Source organism: Cetorhinus maximus, chromosome 6 (genome assembly GCF_964194155.1).
Source record: "Cetorhinus maximus chromosome 6, sCetMax3.hap1.1, whole genome shotgun sequence".
NCBI lineage: Eukaryota > Metazoa > Chordata > Chondrichthyes > Lamniformes > Cetorhinidae > Cetorhinus > Cetorhinus maximus.
In genome coordinates, this window is record NC_135884.1 from 43,228,961 (window position 1) to 43,250,641 (window position 21,681).

The 21,681-nt window shown below is 40.5% G+C and overlaps 2 protein-coding genes across 4 annotated transcripts in view; one reads left to right on the top strand and one right to left on the bottom strand.

Annotated features, from left to right (window-relative positions):
* The window catches only part of slc25a26 (solute carrier family 25 member 26), a 218,451-nt gene extending 208,551 nt beyond the window's left edge, over positions 1-9,900 (top strand). The window contains exons 10-11 of one of the 2 annotated variants that reach the window (XM_078543675.1): positions 8,076-8,131; positions 9,385-9,900. In XM_078543675.1, the coding sequence (XP_078399801.1) occupies positions 8,076-8,124 (49 nt within the window). In that variant the 3' untranslated portion in view covers positions 8,125-8,131; positions 9,385-9,900. The remainder of the gene's footprint in view (positions 1-8,075; positions 8,132-9,384) is intronic. The other variant, XM_078543674.1, reaches the window with a different exon arrangement.
* lrig1 (leucine-rich repeats and immunoglobulin-like domains 1) overlaps positions 9,821-21,681 on the bottom strand; it is a 154,188-nt gene continuing 142,327 nt past the window's right edge. For both annotated transcript variants that reach the window (XM_078543673.1, XM_078543672.1), the window contains 4 exons: positions 17,627-17,773; positions 12,804-12,947; positions 11,214-11,465; positions 9,821-11,015 (listed from right to left, as the gene is read on the bottom strand). In XM_078543673.1, the coding sequence (XP_078399799.1) occupies positions 10,819-11,015; positions 11,214-11,465; positions 12,804-12,947; positions 17,627-17,773 (740 nt within the window). In that variant the 3' untranslated portion in view covers positions 9,821-10,818. The remainder of the gene's footprint in view (positions 11,016-11,213; positions 11,466-12,803; positions 12,948-17,626; positions 17,774-21,681) is intronic.

Sequence of the window (21,681 nt, forward strand, 5' to 3'; positions counted from 1 at the left end):
GATGTTAACAGGAAGTAATTTTACTGAAAAAGACCATATTCTCCACAGTTCTCTACATTTTTCATTTGTAATTAGGTTTTGAGATGGGGATTTTTCAGGTGATTTTTTATACAGCCTGTAACAACTTAACTTGGCAGTTTTGGATTAAAAATATTATTCAACATCCCTTGATGGAAAGTCAGTAAATCCATTCCCAGTGGAGCACAACAACAACAAATTGCATTTATACGACACCGTTAACATAGTGAAAGGTCTGAAGGCACATTATCAAACAACGTTTGACACAAGCCACATAAGATACTAGGACAGGCGACCAAAAGCTTGGCCGGAGAGAGTTTTAAGGAGAGTCTTAAAGAATAGAGGTTGAGAGACAGAATGGTTTAGGGAGGGAATTGGGACCTTGGTAGCTGAAAGCATTGCTGCCAGTGGTGGAGCGATTAAGTTAGGAGAAGGGCAAGAGACCAGAGTTAAAGGAGCACAGAGATATTGGGCTGTTCTATGATTGGAGGAGATTAGAGAGATAGGGAGGGATGAGGCCATTCAGAATTTAAATACAGGGGTGAGAATTTTAAAATTGAAGCTTTGTAGGCCGGGATCTAGTGCAGGTCACCAAACACTGGGCTGATGGGTGAAGAAGACTTAGTGTGAGATAAGATACCAGCAACAGAATTTTAAATAAACTCAAGTTTATGGAGGGAGGCTGACCAGGATAGTATTGGGCTAGTCAAGTCTAGAGGTAACAACGGCATGGATGAAGATTCCAGCTGCAGATGAGCTGAAACAGATGCAGAGTCAGGTAATGTTACAGAAGTGGTAAAAGGCAATCTTAACAATGGCACGGATATGTATTCAGAAGTTCATCTCGTGGTCAGACGCAACACCAAATTTGCCAGGGAGATGGGTGGAGTCATTGGCTAGAGGATGGAGTTTGTGGCGGAGACCAAAGAAAATGGCTTCAGCCTTTCAGTGTTTAGTTGGTGCAAACCTGCTCACTCAACACTAAATGCTGAACAAACAGCTTGATGATTTGGAGCCACTGGAGGGGTCCGAGAGAGGTGATGGTGAGGTAGGTCTGGTTATCGTCAGTGAATATGTGGGATCTAATGTGTTTTCGGATGATGTTGTCAAGAGGTAGCATGTCAAAACAAAATAGGAGAGGGCTAAGGATAGGGATAGCGGAGAGAGAGTGGGAACAGAAGTAATTGCAGGTGACTCTGGCTAAGACTGGATAAATAAGAATGGAACCATGCAAGGGTAGTCCCAACTGGATGAAGTTATACTGAGCAGAAGGTTGTAGGTTTGATTCCTGTTTCTGTGCTGCATTGTCTGATCTCAGCCTGAACAACTGAGTTAAAATAAAAATCGAACATGCTGGAAACACTCAGCTCAACCTGCATCAATGGAGAGAACAGGCCTGTTGATATTCCAGTTACTCATCTCTCCTTAAATGCTAACTGGCCCAAGTGTTTTCAGCATTTTTTGTTTTTGTTTGATTTCCAGCATCTGAAGGTTTTTCTTCAACAATAATGTGCTTCAATTTGCAGTGACACCCTGGCAAAAGGATAAGGAAATAATCAATGGGGCTCCTCCTTCTGATTACCATCCAGTGACTCCTGCTGGAATAATGCATCTAGATGAGGGCAGGATCAGATTCTCTTATGATATCCTCCTCAGCATAGGGCTTGGGCTGCCAAGAACCATGGAATGAGACATTAGTACATCAATGCCTCAAGAAAGGAGAATCTAAAAAAAAACACAAGTCAAATATCTAGATTTTAGTATAAGGTTAAATGAACAATATAAGGGACAATAACTTTCTGTTCAATTATTTGATGAAGTGTCACACAATAGACTTGTCAGCAAACTTGAAGTCCGTGGAATAATAGGGACAGTGGCAGCAAGGACAGGAAATGGAGAGTGATGGTGAATATCTGGAGAGAGAGAAGATGTGTTGTTTCTGGACATTGGCAGGAGATGGCCACCCAATCAGACAGAGCAGGCCTGGCTCGAGGTAGCAGAAATAATGAGCATTCCAAAGTGTCGTTCGGGGGACTTGAATGCAGTGCCGAAAGAGCTTTAATGACCTTCACTCTGGTAATGAGAGTGCCACACTAGACCCAGATAACAGGCCTCCAGGCTTGCAGCCACTAACAGCTACACCAGCTGAGGAGCCTGAGAGTGCATGGTACTCCAGAACACGGGAGAAATATGTTCCCAAAGTACTTACTGACCCCTCAAAAAGGCTCAGAGCCTTAGCATTGTTAAGAACCTGGCAGCACTGATGCATGCAGCTTTATATTTAAAAGCACCACCGGCATTGTTGAGAGCGGCCAACATGGTGTTATCTCTCACTCTCACGCTCTCTCTCTCTCTCTCTCTCTCTCACAGACACACACACACACACATTCTTGCAGGAGAAGGAGTTGCAGAATTCACAGGAGGGGACATGCACAGATGGAGTGTCCCAGTTTACCATGCTCACAGCTATGGAGGAGGGTGCAGTGGAAATCACCAGGGTTGCTCCATGTGACCAAGTGGGCAATGGAGAGATGGGAATATCTGGAGGAGAGGATGTAAAGATATTGAATTCTGTATATAAAGAGGATGGAGTGTATTCCTCCCCATCCAACAGCCTCAGCTCTGGAGTGAGTTCTGCTGTCACAGACTAGTTGTCATGATTTCCCCCTCCTGTTTCTCAGCGATGGGTGGAGGAGAAGCATTACCAGTGGGGGCAAGAATCCAAACCAGCAGAGTCAGCACCATCACTTCGATGGACTTATTGGCATCAGTAGGTCCTCACGTGCAGTGAGAGAGGCTGAGGCTGCTATAGGCAGTTCCCCTCAGAGGATGGAGGACAGGCACAGCCATGCTCAGATGGAGGGCCTTGGAAGTCCGAAGCAAGGAGGTTCTGCTTTGACCTGCAGCGTGTGACCTGTACCCATATGTCAGAGTTCCCTGCGGCAGTACAGGGTCATGGGCTGAGAATGGAGGAGTCTATAAACCTCATGTGCACCTCATGGCTTTAAATGTATGAGCTTCCCCATTGAGGGAGTTGCCAACCTCATGGAGAGCCATTTGCAGAAGCACTCAGTGTAGATGCAGAAGAAGGATACTGACATGCAACGCTCTCGAGCATCAGTGGCAGTGAAGCATGGAGTGCATATTTGTTGTGACCCAGCTGGTGGTCTTCTCCAGTGATCCAGAGCCCCATCCAAAGGCTGAGGAAATCAACGAAGAGGTCCACTATCATTATCATCGGCCTCCTTTGCCCCTCTGACTGAGGGGCTATCTGTGCAGCAGTGTCCTGTAACAGAGACTGCTCCTGCATTGATGCTTTTGCAGCAGCCTCTGGAGATGCCCCCACCGGCACCTCCACAATGAGGTCGACCACCATGTATATCTTGGCCGCAAGCAGAGGCAAGCAAGCGGCTGCCTCCACCTCCTTGGAGACCACAAGGGGGAGCACTTCATTGAAGTAGCTCAGAGCAGAGGCCACTGCATCAGTCAGCACCGAGTGCTTCACTGGGGTTTATTTCACTTGTAAATGTGCACTTTGCGATTTACTGCAAACACTGCAAATATTGAGCCACGATCCCAGACCTGTGAGCTTCTGTTCTTTAATGGCAAAACTGGAAAAGCGGGAAGAAGTGGTGGAAGGAAGCAGCAGCCTTTGAATAGGGATACTGAGACCATTGGGCAGATGTGTATTGATGGTAAGAGTGGATCTGTAAAAGTTTGTGTCTTCAATGGATGTGTTCTCAGAGGCAGATCAAATGAGTTCCAGAGCATACAGCCCTGCTGCGTGAGAAATGTTCAGGTGAAGCTTAGGCATTCAGACCATATTGGTGTGAGCTTTAACTCCTGATCAGGTCACAGCCACCTCCCTGCAACACGGGTACTTCTCTGTTCTGCATGTTACTCCTCCTCTTTCTCCTCCAATGATCTGTGTTGATCTAGCACCTCACCCTCTTCAAGGTCCACTCTTCTCTGGAGGACCATGTTATGGAGAGTGTAGCAGACCATCACAAAGACAGAGACCCTTGAGGGAGTGTCCTGCAGGATACCACCTAACCAGTCCAGGAAGCGGAGCCACATTTCTGAAACCCAATGGCCAGCTCAATGATTGTCCAATTGACCAGGTGGCATTGGTTCCTCTGTCTCCAGGTCACGTAAATGGGTGAGTAGCTATCTCTCAAAGGGATAAAAACGGAAATTGCTGGTAATACTCGACGGGTCAGACAGCATCTGTGGAGAGAAACAGACTTAACATTTAGGGTTGTGTTTTCATTTCAGATTTCCAGCATCTGTAGTAACTATAGTTGTCCTGAATCCATCCATGCATTTTGTATGGTGGCATAAATAGCTGTGGCACCCTAGACTGGTGGAGGTTGAAGTCATCATGGTATCTGCCAGGATAGCGAGTTCACACATGGTTAAAAGCTTTTGTGGTTGCAGACCAGCTGAATGTTGAGGGAGTGGAAGCCCTACCTGTTGATGATTTGCTGCTCACTCTGTGCTTTAATGCTCACATGGAAATGATGCCCTGTACCTGTGGGAATCCAGTGATGGAGGCGATGCCGACTGCCTTTTGTGTCTGCGAGTCTGAAATTGTGCCCACTAGTCTGAAATTGAATGAACCATCCAGCTCTTGCAAGCAGGGCATCAGTGATCTGCAAGATGCAATGTGCTGCTGCTCAAGAGCACCAAAGTCCACTGCTGGTTCTTGGAAGGAGCCAGAATTGAAAACATTCAAGGCCACGGTGACTTTAATGACTACTGGCAGGGCAAGGCGATCAGTGCTGCGAGGTCTGAAGTCTTTGTCAACACGGATATACATCTATGACCAGAGGCCTAGATAGGCGCAGCCTCCTATAACACTGGTTCTCTGACATGTCCAGGTTACTTCTTCTTCGGCAGTACACTTGACGCTCAGACTATGGCCTGCATTGCCTTCCTGCCCACACCAACCCCAACCCCCACCCCTCCCTCATTCCTCTCCTCTGCTCTCATGCCCAGAGCTCTGCATGTGCCCCTGAGGATGTTGCTCCTCAAAGCTATTTGCCCCGATCTCTTGAGAAATTTTATTAATGTCCAGCTGCACTCACAATGCTTAGTGGACTCTTCTCTGGTCTCACGATCTCCGGAGGATTATTATACCTTCCGCTACACAAACACACAGATCACTTGCTCCATTAAAACGGCTCACCCGTTAGCACCAGTGACCCGGTGGTTGAGTGCCCCTCTCATGGGCTGACCTATTTGAATGGCATGGCCATGATTGTGTCTCCCCACCACATTGCCACCTGCTCCTGATACATTGTGCATCTGCAGCGCCCCCCAACAAAAATTCCAAACTGATCTTTGATGAACTGACAACAAGCTCATTAATGAGATCAATTGGCCAATTATGTGAATTGAGTGGGTTACTAGGTCCCACTTTCCCCCATTCCTGAGCAAAATCGCTGGCAGAACAACAATGACCAGCAATGCTAATTTTCACGCTCACCTGTTTCCATACTTACCTCTGTATGGTTGGTGGAGGGGGTGTTAAATCCTATTGAGCTAGAAGGTAGTGACTTTTACATTTTAACCCTTACAGGACACAAACAACAGGGGCTATGCCAATGTACTTTCCTAGTTTGCATGTTATGTGCTACCCCAAATCCTGTGCAAATTCAAAATTGGCTGAAAAATAGGAAGCAGAGAGTAATGACCAATGGATATTATTTGGGCTGGAGGAAGGTTTGTAGTGGAGTTCTCCAGGGGTCGGTATTGGGACTCTTGCTTTTCCTGATGTATATTAATGACCTTGGTGAGCAGGGGACAATTTTAAAGTTTGCAGCTGATACAAAACTTGGAAGCATTGTGAGGAGGACAGTGTAGAACTTCAAAAGGATGTAGACAAGTTGGTGGAGTGGGTAGATAGATGGCTGACAAAGTTCAATGTGAAGTGTGAGGTGATTCATTTTGGTAGGAAGATGGAGAGACAATATAAAATAAGGGGTACAATTCTTAAGCATGTGCAGGAGAAGAGAGACCTGGGTATATAGGTGCGTAGGTCATTGAAAGCAGCAGGACAGGTGGAGCGAGCAGTTGATAAAGCATACAGTATTCTGGGCTTTATTAATAGGGGCATAGAGTACAAGAGAAAGGAGGTTATGCTGAGCTTATATAAGACACTAGTTAGACCCCAGCTGGAATATTGTGTACAGTTCTGGGTACCACACTATAGGAAGAGTGTGATCGCATTGGGGAGAGTACAGAAGTAGTTTACAAGAATGGTTCCAGGGATGAGAAACTTGAGTTATGAAGATAGCTTTCTCCTCTCCAAGCTAAGAGGAGATTTGATAGAAGTATTCAAAATCATAAGGGGGCTGGATCAAGAACGAGAGGGCACAGAGTTAGTGATTTGCAAAAGAAGCAGATGTGACATGACAACTTTTTCACGAGTGGTTCGGGTCTGAAATGCAGTACTCGGAAGTGTGGTGGAGGCACGTTCAATCGAGGCATTCAGGAGGGCAATAGAAACAATGCAAGGGTATGGGGAAAAAGCATGATGCTCATTTGGAGAGCCGATGCAGACATGATGAGCCGTAACAATTCTGTGAATGTGAAATTCTAAAGAATTGAAAAAAACTTGGCATAACCAGTTCCCTGCTAAAATTCCTCCTATTCACCTAGATTATACCTTTTTTAAGCCAGTATCAGCGCAGAACTTGGGCCCGATGGGGTGTAGAATCTCAATAGATGCCTCTACTGGTTGAAGTAACTGAAGTTTGAAGTGTTATGGCATTATACAAGTTAGTCAGATGGAGTTTTGGATAAAACCCTATAAAGTGTAAATGATTGTAATTGCTTCTCTCTGGGTACATAGCTTACCTTTGGATCTTTAGAAGATTTCCTGTAACAGACAAAGGCCAGCAGCCTACTTTTCTGCAGTGCTATTCACCAGCATTTCTTTATTGATATTTACTTGAGATGAGAGTGCCTATTAACGTTTACATACACTAGGATATTAAGCATTTGAATAGTTTGTATTTATTAGTCAAAATCCTTTGAATGTGGTGAGTTATAATAGTGATGTGTTCTAAATGCTTTATAACCACAGATGATTTACTTTGTAATGAATGCTAGCATTGGAATGAGTCCAGACAAATCTCAGAATTTCAAACTGGGTTGCTATTTATTTATTCGATTAGTGGATCTCCCATTGCTTTGCCCACAAAAAGAAAGAAAAATAGAGAATTTCCCTCAGTGTGCATTAGATGCAATTAGGATGAGGTATAAGTGTGCAAAGGACATAGCTTCCTGAAAATTTTATTAAATTTGCTAACACAAAGGGAACAATTTTCTCCCCGTCGGCTGGGGAGGTGCAGGAGCCCGCCCAGCATGACGTCTGCCTTGAAGCGCTGTGCGCTCATTCTCTAAGCCAGGAATGCGCTCTTCCGCGCACGCATCTCCCTGAGGGTAAGTGCTGCCAAATTTCTCTGACATGTTCCCTCATGTGACACTCACAGGAGTTGGGACATGTCCATCAGTTTTATTCAGTTTTTAAAAACACTCATGAAATCTCATCCCACCCGTGGATGAGGTTTCATGCTTTTTCTGAAGCCCACCAGGGCTCCAGGCCTGCCCGCCAACCTTAAGGTCGGACGGGCAGTTCCATTAATTGCTTCAATTAGTTTTTAAATGGCCTCAATTGGCCGTTGACAGGTCAGTGGGCGCACAGCTGATTTGGCTGCCCCCCCAGCCGACCTGATAATTGAAATGATGCGGGGTGACGTGGGGAGTTCTGCCCGACTTCATCCCACGTCATTTAATGCGCCGGCGAGCAGGCCCTGACCTCAATATCCTGGTCCAAGAATCTATGAGCTAACATCCATCAGCTTTCATGGCAAAAACTAAACTCAATCTGCTGAGTGCAATAAATCACTTTCTTCTATATCAATAGGAAACTCAAGTTTCAATACGAGTTCGATGTGTGGACAGTGGTATTGGATTCATGGACTCTCACTTCAATCATAAAAGTCCCTGTATATTTAAAGCATCCATTTCATTTTCACACTCATATTTAGGAATGCAGTAAAGCACTTCATCTGTTTTCTGCTCTGCTGGGTGGAATAGTTCAAAGGTAAATTTATTTTGCAGGAGAGGTTTTTAAAAATATATTGAAATGCATTGGTTCTAACAGTTGTGTAATGTTTAAAAATATGAAGTGAAGGTTACTGAACTGACTTTAAAAAAAGTCAGACCAGACCCACTAAGAGTTTAAGATTTGGGCCAATGCAGGTCCTGAGACCCATGGGTTGTCCTTTCCCACCAATAAATTTGTAGATGAGCACTTGGGGTTGCTACAGCTTTTGGAAAATTTTCTGAACTAGCCTGATTTGTTCAAAATCTACAGTAATCAGGCCAGAGCAGGGAATGTGGTAGTAGGGGGTAGAAGAAATATTGAGGGGATCAATAAAGGCCAAAGCATAGCCCAAAGTGCTTCAAAGGGACAAGAGGGAAGTTAGCTGGAAACCACTTTGGGTTAACAACTAGATACTTATTTTTATCTATTTATCTGTAAGAGGCAAGAAGAGGTTTTAAATCAGCATGACAAGTGTGTTCTGCGTCCATAGCCAAGTAGGTAAAGGCTCCAAGTGCAAGCTGGACAAAAAACAGCTTTTGCAGTGGATGAGGAGCATTGAAATCTTATTAAAAATGTGGAAAGTAGGTGTTACAATTTGTGGACATAATTATCAGCAGCCTCTGGATTTCTCAAGCTACACTGAATTTATATCAAATGTGGGCTTTGTGCAGCATGGTGGCTGTTCCTTGGTCATCAAAATGTATTTTCTATGTGCAATTTTCTCAGCTGCTTCTATTTCTATAGTGTCTATAAGGGGGAAGTGACCTTCCAGTACTCATCAGCTTAGCCTAGGTTATTTGGCTGTGCAAAACTTTAGTCTGCCTCAATTATGGCCTCACCTACTCTACTATATAGGTACAGGAACCCTGGATGATTTTCCCTGTTGCAGTTGAGATCAGTATTGCTAATTGCTTAGAACACAGGAGGCCTGTTCGATGATTGGTAATCAGCTTTTATTTTTTGTGGGGGGTTCCCTAGTAGCAGCCCACAAATTACCAGATGCTTAATTCAACTTACCACAATGGAATCTGAACTTGGGAATCCTCTGCACCATAACCAGCTGAATGTGACATGGTTAACTTAGAACAAACCAGGGAGCAAACTTTAAATTATGTTGTTGGCCTAGAAATTCAGGTATGCCTTTTTTAACAACCCTAGTTTGGCAAAGGTGGCACAAGTCATGGTATAATTTGTATATTATAGCTTTAATAATATATTTCTCCATATTAAAAGCTTAATGTTTTTCCCAGCTTATTTTCAGGAATTGTCCCCAGAGTAACATGGATCAGTCTTGGTGGTTTTCTTTTTCTAGGAACATATGATAAAGTGCACAAGGTACTTCTACAATCAAGCCCAAGAAATGAGATGTAATAACATTGAACTGCAATGAATACAAAATTTTGTATTATAAATGATTTTTATTAGACACTTCAATACCTTTGTTAGACACGTCTATATTTTACATTTCTGTAACAATGTATATTTTTACCAAATTGTATAAATAAATATTTGTGCAGAAAAGTAACACTTTCTTTCTCTGTTTGCCTCCTTTTGAGCAGCTTTGCAGTGTCCTTTCTGGTAATATATAAAATGTGAATATTAACCATGGAGAGTCTTTTTTTTTCCCCTAGTGTGGTTTGAGGCATGGAAATGCTTACTGGAAGAATGACATTGTCAATTATAGGATTTTAAACCTGAAAGCTCCACTCCAAGATCTTGTTTCCAATTTTAGCAGGTGATTAGTAAAATCATTAAAGGAACAAAAAGTTGCAAATATAAACTACAGTGAACAATATTTGGTTAACCCCAATGCTATTTTCCTAATAATGCAATCCACGAGTTTCCCATACTAAAAGCTAATAAGAACTCTCTTCCAAGTGATCTGGACAAGCAGTATATAATTAATGAAATTTTTAATTTCTCCAGTGTCTTATTGGCTGATAATAGCAGAATTAATGCTATAACTCACTGACCACTAAAGCTTTTGAGTGGCTTTACTTATTTCTACAGCATACTTTCTATACCAAACTACAGAGGAAAGAAGCACTGGAGAAATGTAATTAAAGAATGAACTGTGTTTATAAATGAAATATACCCTTGTCAAATAATTTACGCAATTTCCTAGAAATTCTGTAGTAATGCAATTGCCCAATTTCTATTTTTAAATTCTGCCCTGTACATATTATATACTAGCTGTGCGTTCAGTGGAAGGGGAAGTGGGTTTTATACAAGCAGTTATTTTCACTATGACCCCTTGTAATAAGGCACCAGAAGGTTTTGCAAAATTTAACAGCAACCAACATAACCAGGAGAAAGTTTCAAAAATTCTAAAAAAAATCATGTTATTCATGCACTAAATAGGTTTAAAATATTTTCTGTAAAAGATACATATATGGAAACTCTTATGTACAAACATATAAAAACATTCCTTTCTCTCTGTACATTATGCCCTGCATTTACATGCTTCAAATGCAAGTCAATTGTTGAGCTACTAATACTTCCCATGGAAGCTTAAAAAATATACACAGTTAAAGAACGCTCGAATAGGATTGTTCCCACACAAGCTCTGTCCTGCCATGTCTCTTCATCTTGTTGGAGAGAGGTGTGCTAAGAGGTGAGGTAGTAACAAAAAACAGTTTTCAGTGCACAGGCATAAGTTTGCATTCTTCTGCAATATTTGTTTTTCAGACGCAGTCACAAGATTGTGATAACTGTCTGTTAAGTAATAATGTCTGTTTAATGTCAACTTCAGTGTCACTGTGCAATACAGTCTGAGGTTTGTCACACAAAGATACTGATTGGTGATTTGAGGTCTCCAACAGTTGAGGTTGTACAGGATTGAGACATTCCTGACATAACAGCACAGGTTGAGAAGACAAATCTGAAAAATGTTTTAAAAAAAAATCAGTTGGTTAGGAATTGTAAGTATTTTCAAAACAAACCACATGTATAACTTAGTGCTTGTATCCCTTAAAGGTCCAGCATTGGCTTAGGTTTTTCAGTTACTGCAAAATAAACTTTTAATTGGAATTCACAAAGAACAGCCACTTTTTTTGTACTTCAAAAGGCCAAACATTACCTTTGTCAGCAAACTTTACAGGTGTTAAGTTTTGTGGCTGTGATGTCATCCTATCATGATTGCTAGGATATACAAGCTCTTGTCTCTCCTTCAGGCTACTGGAAGTTCTGTTGCATGGATAATTATTCAAAATGTCTTCATCGATTCTATTCTGTTCTGCACCCTGATCCACATTTCTATATGGATTTGAACATTCAAGTCCCTTGGAGTAAATGTTGGCATTATCAAACTGATCCGGAACATCAAAAGAACCTATTAACATGGAGAAATTCTCAGTCACTGAACAACACAAAAATGTTTCTAGAGCTTGGTATTTGTGCAAATATCCATTAGAAAGTACTTTTATCATTTAACCTCAAAAATGATCCAGTGTGCTGGTAAAGACTCATTTGCATAGTTGGAACTTTGACCATAACCAGAGGTGTAGAAAATTTTATTAAAAGTGCTGTTGTAACAGTTAGTGCAATGAACTCTTACAAAACAGATACATTACTTTTTCATGGCACTTGGTGCAAAACTAGTGAAGTGTTCAAGGAGTAATCATGCATGCTTTTCCCACATACACCAAAACTAAAATTACTTGACCGGTACTTGGAGCATCCTCCCTTTCCATACTCCTATTAGTGTTATAATGCCTCTCCAACTCCACTGGATAGTGCTTTCATTCTATGCAGTAGTACTGAACATAAAACCTTAACAGGGATTGGTGGATTGAATCTTGCATAAAACAGAATACTCCAAAATAAGAATATGACCTTTACCTGATAGATTACCTATTATTCTCAACATGTTGAGAGGAGGTCAGCCCTGTAGCGAGTAGGAAATGCTCTTTTGGACTTAAAAGAATCTGATTCTAATCAGCAAATGTTGATATTCCAGTTTAGCATACAGTAATATTCATGAAGGAATGAAGATTGCTGCAGGTTAGCACAGAACGTCAATCTCATTTGCAAACAGCTTTAGCCAATCGATTGAAGATACATAGAGCTCATTATCCTTATGGGAAGATAGCCTAATTCACCTAAAAGGTCAGAGCGCTGCAACATCCAAAGTACAAACTATAGTGTTGACGACATTGAGAATAGAGCCCTCAGTTCTCTCAAAGAATGGATTCAAAGCACTGTTTTGATTTCTAACCCCATCCCCCAATCAATTTGGTAAATTGGGCTCAAACTTGCAATATAGGACACAAGAAAAAACAAATAGGACTCATACTTCTTTGAAGTATGTTGTCACACCTGTCAAATTTTAGCTCCCAATGATCATTCCTGTTAAACTACTTTATGCATCTATTATTCTTTGTGTACTTTAATAAAATTGATTCAAACTAATTGAAATATGAACATTCTCAGAACACAGCTATTTTTTTTCATTCATGTGCCATGCAAATATTCCATATGCACTTTGGGCAGCATCTCTAAAGGTACTTGGCTATCTCTACTTAATCATAAATGTACATGTAAATTAAAGCCTAAAATGATAAGTCTTCAAAAAGTAGCTTCTATACATTTGCAAAGCAGAGATTATAAATTGGAACAGAACATGGATATTTTATAATTAGATGGATTTCTGTTTGCAAATGTCACATACCTATTTTCTCTGAGCCCAGCCTTCCTTCTGCTGCATGTTTACATCCATCTTTAACGTTACACCCAACACAATGCTTTGTCTGTCTACAGGGAATATTACGAGATGCCACATCTACACAGCTTCCAGCATTGGACCGACACATACCTATTAAACAGAGCTCCACAATCAGATTTGGGCTGCCCCATAAATTACACACACTTAAAAATCCAGGTACTCCAGTATATGGTCACAGCTTATAAACAATTGTTAGATGTGATATGATTTTCCTCATTCTTTAAACATAGTTCAACCTCCAACTAATAGTTATCAAGACCTCACATACACAGGACAAATTGAATGGGATACCGTTCTTTTACTGAGGACTCATGATGTCTATATTTAGTCTCCTATCCTGCTAAATATGTGAACTCATTCTATCACAATTCTTGTTTGTGACATTGAAAATAGAAAGTAAAACTGCAAGCCAGTCAGTCCTCTGTACACTTAAAATTTAAAGGATAGCTTGATGAATGCATGGTTTCCCCAGAATCAAGAAAAAACACAAGCATCACCCAACACCAGGTTCTGAAGCATTATAACTAATGGCTAGGAGTTCATGTGCAGCGCCACCTGTCAACATGATACTTTGATGTACAAGTTCAGCACCTGGTTTCTCTAAAGCCCATCAAGCTGGGCTATACTCCTGTAATGCTCAGAGGATGTGGAATGATGAACAATTTTAAAATATTCCTTTGTTCAACCTCTGCATTCATATTAGTACAGAAAAAGATGCAACTTATGAACATGTTACAGCCAGTTTGGGTCCAAAGCACTCCTAATAGTAGTTAGATCAATATTATAGAACTCCATAAAAGCCTCCAGCTTAGGTTGAGCTTACCTCAGATGTGAAACTATTGCTACTTGTAACTTTAATACCACAAAAGTACATAAGATTACACCTATTGTTGTCCAGAGCTTTGCTTGCTGGTGCCACATTTCCAGCCTTAAAAGTATCTTATAATGTTGCTACTACAGCTAAATACTAGCAAGATACAGAATTCAAAAGCATTAGTATCCTCGCAGTAAATACCTCTGAGGCAGTGAAAAGGCATAAGGTTCTGTCAATATTTACTCACTATTCTTCACTTTTTTGAAAATCAGCATTGACTAAGGAAGTGGATGCTGGCAAAATATCATTAGGAGCAGAAATGCAGAGGTAATGGATGAGGTGAAAATTGATAGGATAGATGTACAGGAAAGGCTGGCCATGCTTCAAGTAGATAAGTCAACTGGTCTGGATGGCTTGCATCCTAGGTTGCTAAAGAAAGTGGGAGTGGAGATAGCAGAAAGGCTTGCCATTAGCTTCCAATTCTCCTTCGGTACGGGGAGGTGCCGGAGGATTGGACAGTAACAAATGTGACACCCTTTTTCAAGAAAGGATGCAAGGATATTCCTGGAACTGGAGGCCAGTCAGTTTAACATCAGTGGTAGTAAAGGGGGGGGGCGGGGGGGAAGAACAGGCACTTGGAGAGGTTCAAGTTCTCATATTCCTAAATTTGTCTATATGCCTCAGGAACCAACTCATATGCACTCAAAATAGCCTTTTTTTAAACCACATCATAGTTCTCTGACATTTCTGACAGTGAAGCATAAACCTCATGTGCTCTACCCACCAACCTGGATTGTAACAACAATCTCCAGTTTTCCTGTGGCCATTTCATCTATTTAGCTATCTTCTCAAATGAAATAAAGAATGCTTCAATATCCCTTTCCTCAAACTTTGGAAGAGCTTGTTCAAATTTAAACATCACCCCACTGGGTTTTAGGTTAAAAATGTTTTCATCATCAGAACTTTCCTCAGAATCTAAGATCTCTTTTTTAACTTTCAGCCTTTTAAGCTGGTATTCTCTTTCTCATTCCTTCTCTCTTGCCTGGAATTCCAGTTCCAGCTACCTTTCTTTCTCCTGCCTTTCCGCTTGCTCCTTTTGAAATGCCCTTTCTCTTTCATTTGCCTCTAATTCAAGTTTTTTCAGTTTGTTTGCTTGTTCAAGTTAAAGCTTCTTCATTTGTAACTGAAGTCTCACTACCTCCAGCTGTGACTCACTAGTGTCAGGTATCACTTCAAACGTTAAATGCTGTGCTATCATTTCAACTATGTCTGTTGTCTTTGCCCCTACTGGTAACCTTATCTACCAACTCTGTTAACTTACCCTTAGATACTTTTTGTAACCCAGAGTTATATCTTCTACTTCCAAAAATGTTTTAGCCATGGATACAGCCATTTTTGCAGTCTCAGCACTTTACAAATCCCTCACACCAATTCCTGAATTCAAAGTGCTTCTCGTACTCATAACCTTAAGATTCACCAACTCCAAACCAATCAAGGAATTTCAAATATATCCTGGACGAACCCCCAATTTTGTTATGGCAGGCGAATGGTATATGCCAAGCTCCTCAAATCCTAGAGGGAAACTTGAAGCAACTGCCACAACTATTTGCAATTTGTATTTATGTCAAGTGTCATGAAGCTATTAATGTATATAATGTTGGAATTTTGTCTGTGTATGTCTTAATTGAATTAAAGCCAGCCAGTCTGGGTGCTTTGATGTATAGTAGTTTTGAGGTAAGAGAGGTAGAGTGCATTTGCATTTTGTTGAATAGAGCATTCAAGAAGGGGAGTGAAATCTAGCAACTAGCTAGCAGAGATCAAGCAATGTTTATATTACGAATAAAATTGGTACTATGAAAGGGGTTTTATTGTTAGAAGAGGTGGAGTTCAAATGGGTTGGTGATACAATGAGAATTTACATTCAATGAGATGTGCTGGGTATAACAGATAGCAGTTTTGTGTGTGTGCAGAGCAGAACATGTAACAGCAAAGCCTGTAAGGCTACCACTGTGTCTGCAAAGGAACCAAAGTGAAAGGAACCTCATTTTGAATGTGTATTGTGAAAATGCTTTACCTGGTGCCTGCTTAAAGTCTATGGGTTGCTGTTAACTTAATGGAGATTAGTTTGGGAATTTGTTAAAAATTATGACAGTAGTAATTTGTAGCCATGTGTATATATTTAACTTGTGTAAATTAATAAATGTCTCCTGTAGTTTGATATAAAAACCTCTCGAGAACTGGTCTGATTCCTCAATTCAGAGTTGCATCTCAAGCATATAAAATAAAAAATATAGGTTATGGCAGTTGTTCAAAGTTTCCTTCAGGTTTTTAAATAACTCAGCTTTACCAACTCGTGTGTCATAACACGAGATGCAGGCTTTGAATTCAGTAAAAAGGCCACTGAAGCTTAGAGGTTTTTTACAAAACTAAATTAAACACTTATTAATAAAAGGAATGATTTTAAGCCTTTACATGCATCTATAAATTACTGCTATAATAACTCCAAAATCCCATAATTAATCTAACGCCCAGTTACACCCCTGTTAAGGCAACAGTAAAACACAGATTTAAACAGACTCAGGCAAAGCACACACCCTGGACAGTCAAATTCAAAGTGAGGTTTTTCCTCAGCTTCGGTTCCTTGTAGACAGCAACTTGAGGCTTTTCACACTTGTGTTAAATCTTAAAAATGCCTTCCCTTGCACACAGCCTTCTCTCCTTTATACCTATTTCCCCCTTTGAATGCAAATTCCCATTGTTTCACTATGTCTTTGGATTTTATCTCTCTAATAATAAAAATCTATCATGGTACCAATTTTAACAGCAATCTTTGGGAAAAATAAACACACTGTTTCTTAACTTCTTCTGGCTAGGTGAAACATTTTACCCCTCTTAAATTCAAGCTACTCTGGTTCATTTAAAAATGCAAATGTTCCCTTTACGCCTCACATTCTAAAACTTCACCCATGTTTACATATTTATCATTTCAAACCTAGCTTCTCTTCTTACATCAAAGTCTTCAGACCAGCTATCTTTAATTCAAGTAAGTCACACAGACACCCCATTATTTAGCTACTTTACAATAAATTCCAAATAACATTATGAAAATTATTATACCTTCTGGACACAAAGCACATGGAATTTTGGGCTCCATAAAGAGGTATTGAATGCATAAGCAGGAAAGTCATGTTCTGGTTACCAGACTGCAGGAAGGAAATAAGGATCCTTGAGACAGCATAGAGGAGATTTCCAGGGAAGAGGGATTTTAGCTATAAAGTTAATTTGGAGAAGCTAGCATCAGTCTCCCTGGATCAAAGGAGATTGAGGAGAGATTTGATAGAGCTGTATAAGGTTATGCTGTGGTGCGAGTTGAACCTGTGTCCTCTGGGCCTCTGGATTACTAAGTCAAATGACATTACCACTACGGCATTGTCTCCCCCAGAACACGCTGCCTACGCAGAGACAACAAATGATTTCAAAAGGAAATTGGATAGGCATTTGAGGGAAATAAACTTACAGGGCTACAGGCATAGACCAGGGGAATGGAGCTGGTTGGATTGCTCTACTAAGAGCTAGCATAGGCTCCATTGGCTAAATGGCCTCCTTAGTGTTGTGATGACTATGACTCTTTCTCCCAGTTTTAAACATAATGTACATAGGGCTGAATGCACCTTTACCTAGTAGCTCTCTCCATAGATGCTACCAGACCTATTGAGTATTTCCAGAATCTTCCATTTTTATTTCAGATTCCGACATCCGCAGTATTTTACATCAGAATAAAAACTGCTTTATCACGAAAACCTAGCATGCTAAGATGATTTTCTTGTGTAGATGACTATCATTTTAAGAAAAATAGTACATAGCAACAGGAAGTTGTCTTTAAAATCTGCCTATTTGCTATTGCTGAAAAAATTGACTACAATTAAAAAATGATTAAAAAGAAAATCAACCTTACCATTGCTCTCCATACGTCCATTAGGAAGCGTCACTGCTAGTTGCAAGTTGCTACTATCGTCCATCTTGACACATGTTTCCTGACGCTCAGACAATGTTCCTTGTGAAGAGAGGTAACTTTGTACATCAGGTGGTACAATGGTTTCATCTATAAATACACACACAGGCACATGCCAAGGTAAACACAAGTGTGAGGCAAGCAGGTTACATTTTCCTTTTTACATTAGAATTACAATTGAGGATTGGCACAAACTCTCCCTAAGTCCAAATACGACTCAACCCACACAATGTGAAAAGCTCTTTTGACTGATTTTAATTTGGTAACTACATATTAAATGAAAGCTTACTTTGACATACAAATTGGCCAGCTTAATTCTTTGATCTTCAGAAAAATCTTGACATCATGCCAAAATTTCTCAAAGTTTTATAACTTTAAATTGCTTATAAGCCATGGAATGAGATATATGGCACTGTACTGCTTGGACTAATGATTCAAACAATTAAAAATCTTACCAGAGCAGTTTGAGATTTAAATGCAGTTTTAAAAATATCTAGGGGGAAAAAAAATTCAAAAAAGGCAGGCACATGCCAAGGACCAGGACCTGATGACCTGCATCCCAGGGTTTTAAAGGAAGTGGTTGCAGCTATAGTGGAGGCATTAGTCGAAATATTCCACTGGATTCCAGGAGGGTCCCAGCGGTTTGGAAAACCACTAATGTGACGCCCCTGTTCAAGAAGGGAGAGAGACTAAGCAGGGAACTATAGGTCAGTCAGCCTAACATCTGTCGATGGGAAAATGCTACAGTCAGTTATTAAGGAATAAACAGCAGGACATTTAGAAAAGCTTAACGCAATCAAACAGTCAACAAGATTTTTGTGAAAGGGAGATCACGTTCAACAAATTTGCTAGAGTTCTTCAGAGGATATAACAAGCAGAGTTGATAAAGGGGAACCGGTAGATGTAGTGTACTTGGATTTCCAGAAGGCATTCTATAAGGTGCTACATAAAAGATTATTGCACAAGACAGGAGTTCACAGTTTTGGGGGTAATGTATTAGCATGGATTGAGGATTGGTTAACACACACAAGACAGAGTCGGGATTAATGGGTCTTTTTCAGGTTGGAACGAAGTGAATAATGGAGTGCCGCAAGACTCGATGGCCGAAGTGCCTTTTTCTGTGCTGTAGACCTCTATGACTCTACTCCAGGCCTCACCAACACCCAGTACAGTTGTAACAAGACTTAACCTATTTTTAAGTTCTATGGCCTCAATTATTTACTATCTATATTAATGACTTGGAGGAGGGGGCAGAGTGTAATGTATTCAAATTTGCTGACAATACAAAAATTGGTGGAAGGGCATGTTGTGATGAGGACATAAGGAATCCGCAAGGGGATATAGATAGGTTGAGTGAATGGGCAAAAATTTGGCCGATGGAGTTTAATGTAGGAAAGTGTGAGGTCATGCACTTTGGTAGAAAGAATTAAAAGGCACACCATTATTAAATGGAGACACACTCCAAAAAAGTGCAGCAGAGAGAGATCTGGGTGTTCTTGTGCATGAAACACAAGATAGCATGCAGGTGCAGTCATTAGTAAGTAAAGTAATTAAGGCAGCAAATGGAATTTTGGCCTGTATTGCTGGCGGTTGGAGCTTAAAAATAGGTTAAGTCTTGTTACAACTGTACTGGGTGTTGGTGAGGCCTGGAGTAGAGTCATAGAGGTCTACAGCACAGAAAAAGGCACTTCGGCCCATCGAGTCTGCACCGGTCAAACAAGTACCTAACTATTCTAATCCCATTTTCCAGCACTAGAAACCTTGAAACCTTATGGAATGTTTCCCAAAAATCTACATTAACTAAATCTACTGCATTTTCTTTATTTATCCCATGTGTCATTTCTGCATTTTTAAAAAAAATTATTAAACATGACTTGCCTTTAATCAATCTGTGTTGGCTGTCATTGATTAGTCCACACATTTTTACATGCTGGCTAAAAGTCGCCCCAGTAAATTAACAGTCACCTGGTTTATCTTTTCCTCCGTTCTTGAACAAACTTGTTGTATAGCCTATTTTCCAAACTAACAACATACTTTGCATATATAAAGAGAATTTTAAAATTGTGACCAGAGTCTGTGATATTTCATCTCTGATTGTATTTAACAATCTAGGGTATACACCATCACGATCCAATGATATATTGGTTTGGAATTACCCTCAATTTTTCAAAAACAATTCCTCCTCTACAATTACCTCCCCAAATATTCTACTTCTAGCATTTGTTAAAACTGATGGAAAATATTCCAGGTCTCAGTCATGCTTTGGTACTGTGTACTGTTTTGGTCCCTGTATTTAAGAAAGGACATACTGGCATTGGAGGCAGTTCAAAAGAGATTCACTAGGTTGATTCCTGGGATGAAGGGGTTTACTTATCAAGAACGGCTAAAAAGGTTAGGCCTTTATTCATTGGAGTTTAGAAGAATGAGGGGTGATCTTATTGTAACGTACAAGATTCTGAGGGGGCTTGACAGGGTAGATATTGAGATGTTTCCACTAGTGGGGGAATCTCGAACTAGGGGACATAGTTACAGAATAAGGGGACACTCATTTAAAGCTGAGATGTGAAGGAATTTCTTCTTTCAGAGGGTAGTGAGTGTCTGGAATTCTCTACCACAGAGAGTTGTGGAGGCTAGATCACTACAAGTATCTAAAGAGGAGGTGGATAGATTTTTGAAATATCAGGGAGTTGAGGGCCATGAGGAGTTGGCACGAAAGAGGAGTTGAGGCCTGGGGCTGATCAGCCATGATCTTATTGCAGGCTTGAGGGGCTGAATGGTCTACTCCTGCTCCTATTTCTTATGTTCTAAGTGACCCAATAGTAACTTCAGTCCTAACACCATCATGGTTAACTGTTCTCTGAAGTGACTAGCCAGGCACCCAGTTCAAAAAATAAAATGGCATTCCACTCGGTAATAAATGCTGGCCTTATTAGTAACACCCACATCTCCAGAATGAATATACAAAATGGGGGAAGAATTGCAAAATTATATACAATTAAGAAAAACTGCAAAGGGATCAAGGTAACAAAAGAAGGGGTGTGATGAAGTGGCCAAATAAGGTACAAAGCTGAGTTGGTAAAGAACACAAAAACTGTTGCCGCAAATGACATTAGTCAAACCATCATTTTGAATATTATGCAAAGTTCTGGTGAGCCAATCCTGGGAAGGATACAAGTGCTTCAGAGAAACAAGTAATGATGATTCCCGATATCAAGAATTTGAACAAAGGATATTTATTTTCCAAAGAAAGTTGTGACCTAATTTTCAACATTAAGAGGCAACTAAAGTTTTATAAGACTGTATTGAAGGATTCTTTAGAACAGAGGTGGCTGAGAGGAGACCTAATTGAAGTGCATAGCATTCCAAAAGGAACATATAAAGACCATGTTGACCTTGGTTGAGAAGTTCATAACCAGGGGGCACAGGTTTAGGGTAAGAAGGACATTTAGAGGGAATTCAAGAAATATTTTCGTCCAGAGGGTGGTGGGAATCTGGAGCTCATTGCCTGAAAGTGTGGTAGAGGCAGAAAATCTCAATTAAAAAGTACTTGGATATGCACTTGAAGTGCCATAATTATGGACCAAGAGCTTGAAAGTAGGATTAGGCTGAATGCCTACTTGTCAGCTGGCATGGACATGGGCTGAATGGCCTCCTTGTGTGCTGATTCAAAAACGAAAGTTAAAAATTAGGAAGTAATAAACTACCATTGCAAAATGAACACGTTTGTAGCTGCTGTTTCTTCTCATCCTCAATTATACACAGCTGTTTTACTCATGAAATGTTTACAGCACCTCTTAAAATTAGAGAACAGGTAGTATAGGCACCATTTTGTGCAGTTGCATCAAACTGTTTCAGCTGTAACACGTTCACTACTACATCTTTAATGTAGTGCAATGCACAACACTTTGCATGGTTTGGTTTAAGGGTATTTGAATGAAGGAGGAAGACTACTTTATTTATATTGCACCTGTCACAACCTCAGGTTCCTTCAAAGTGCT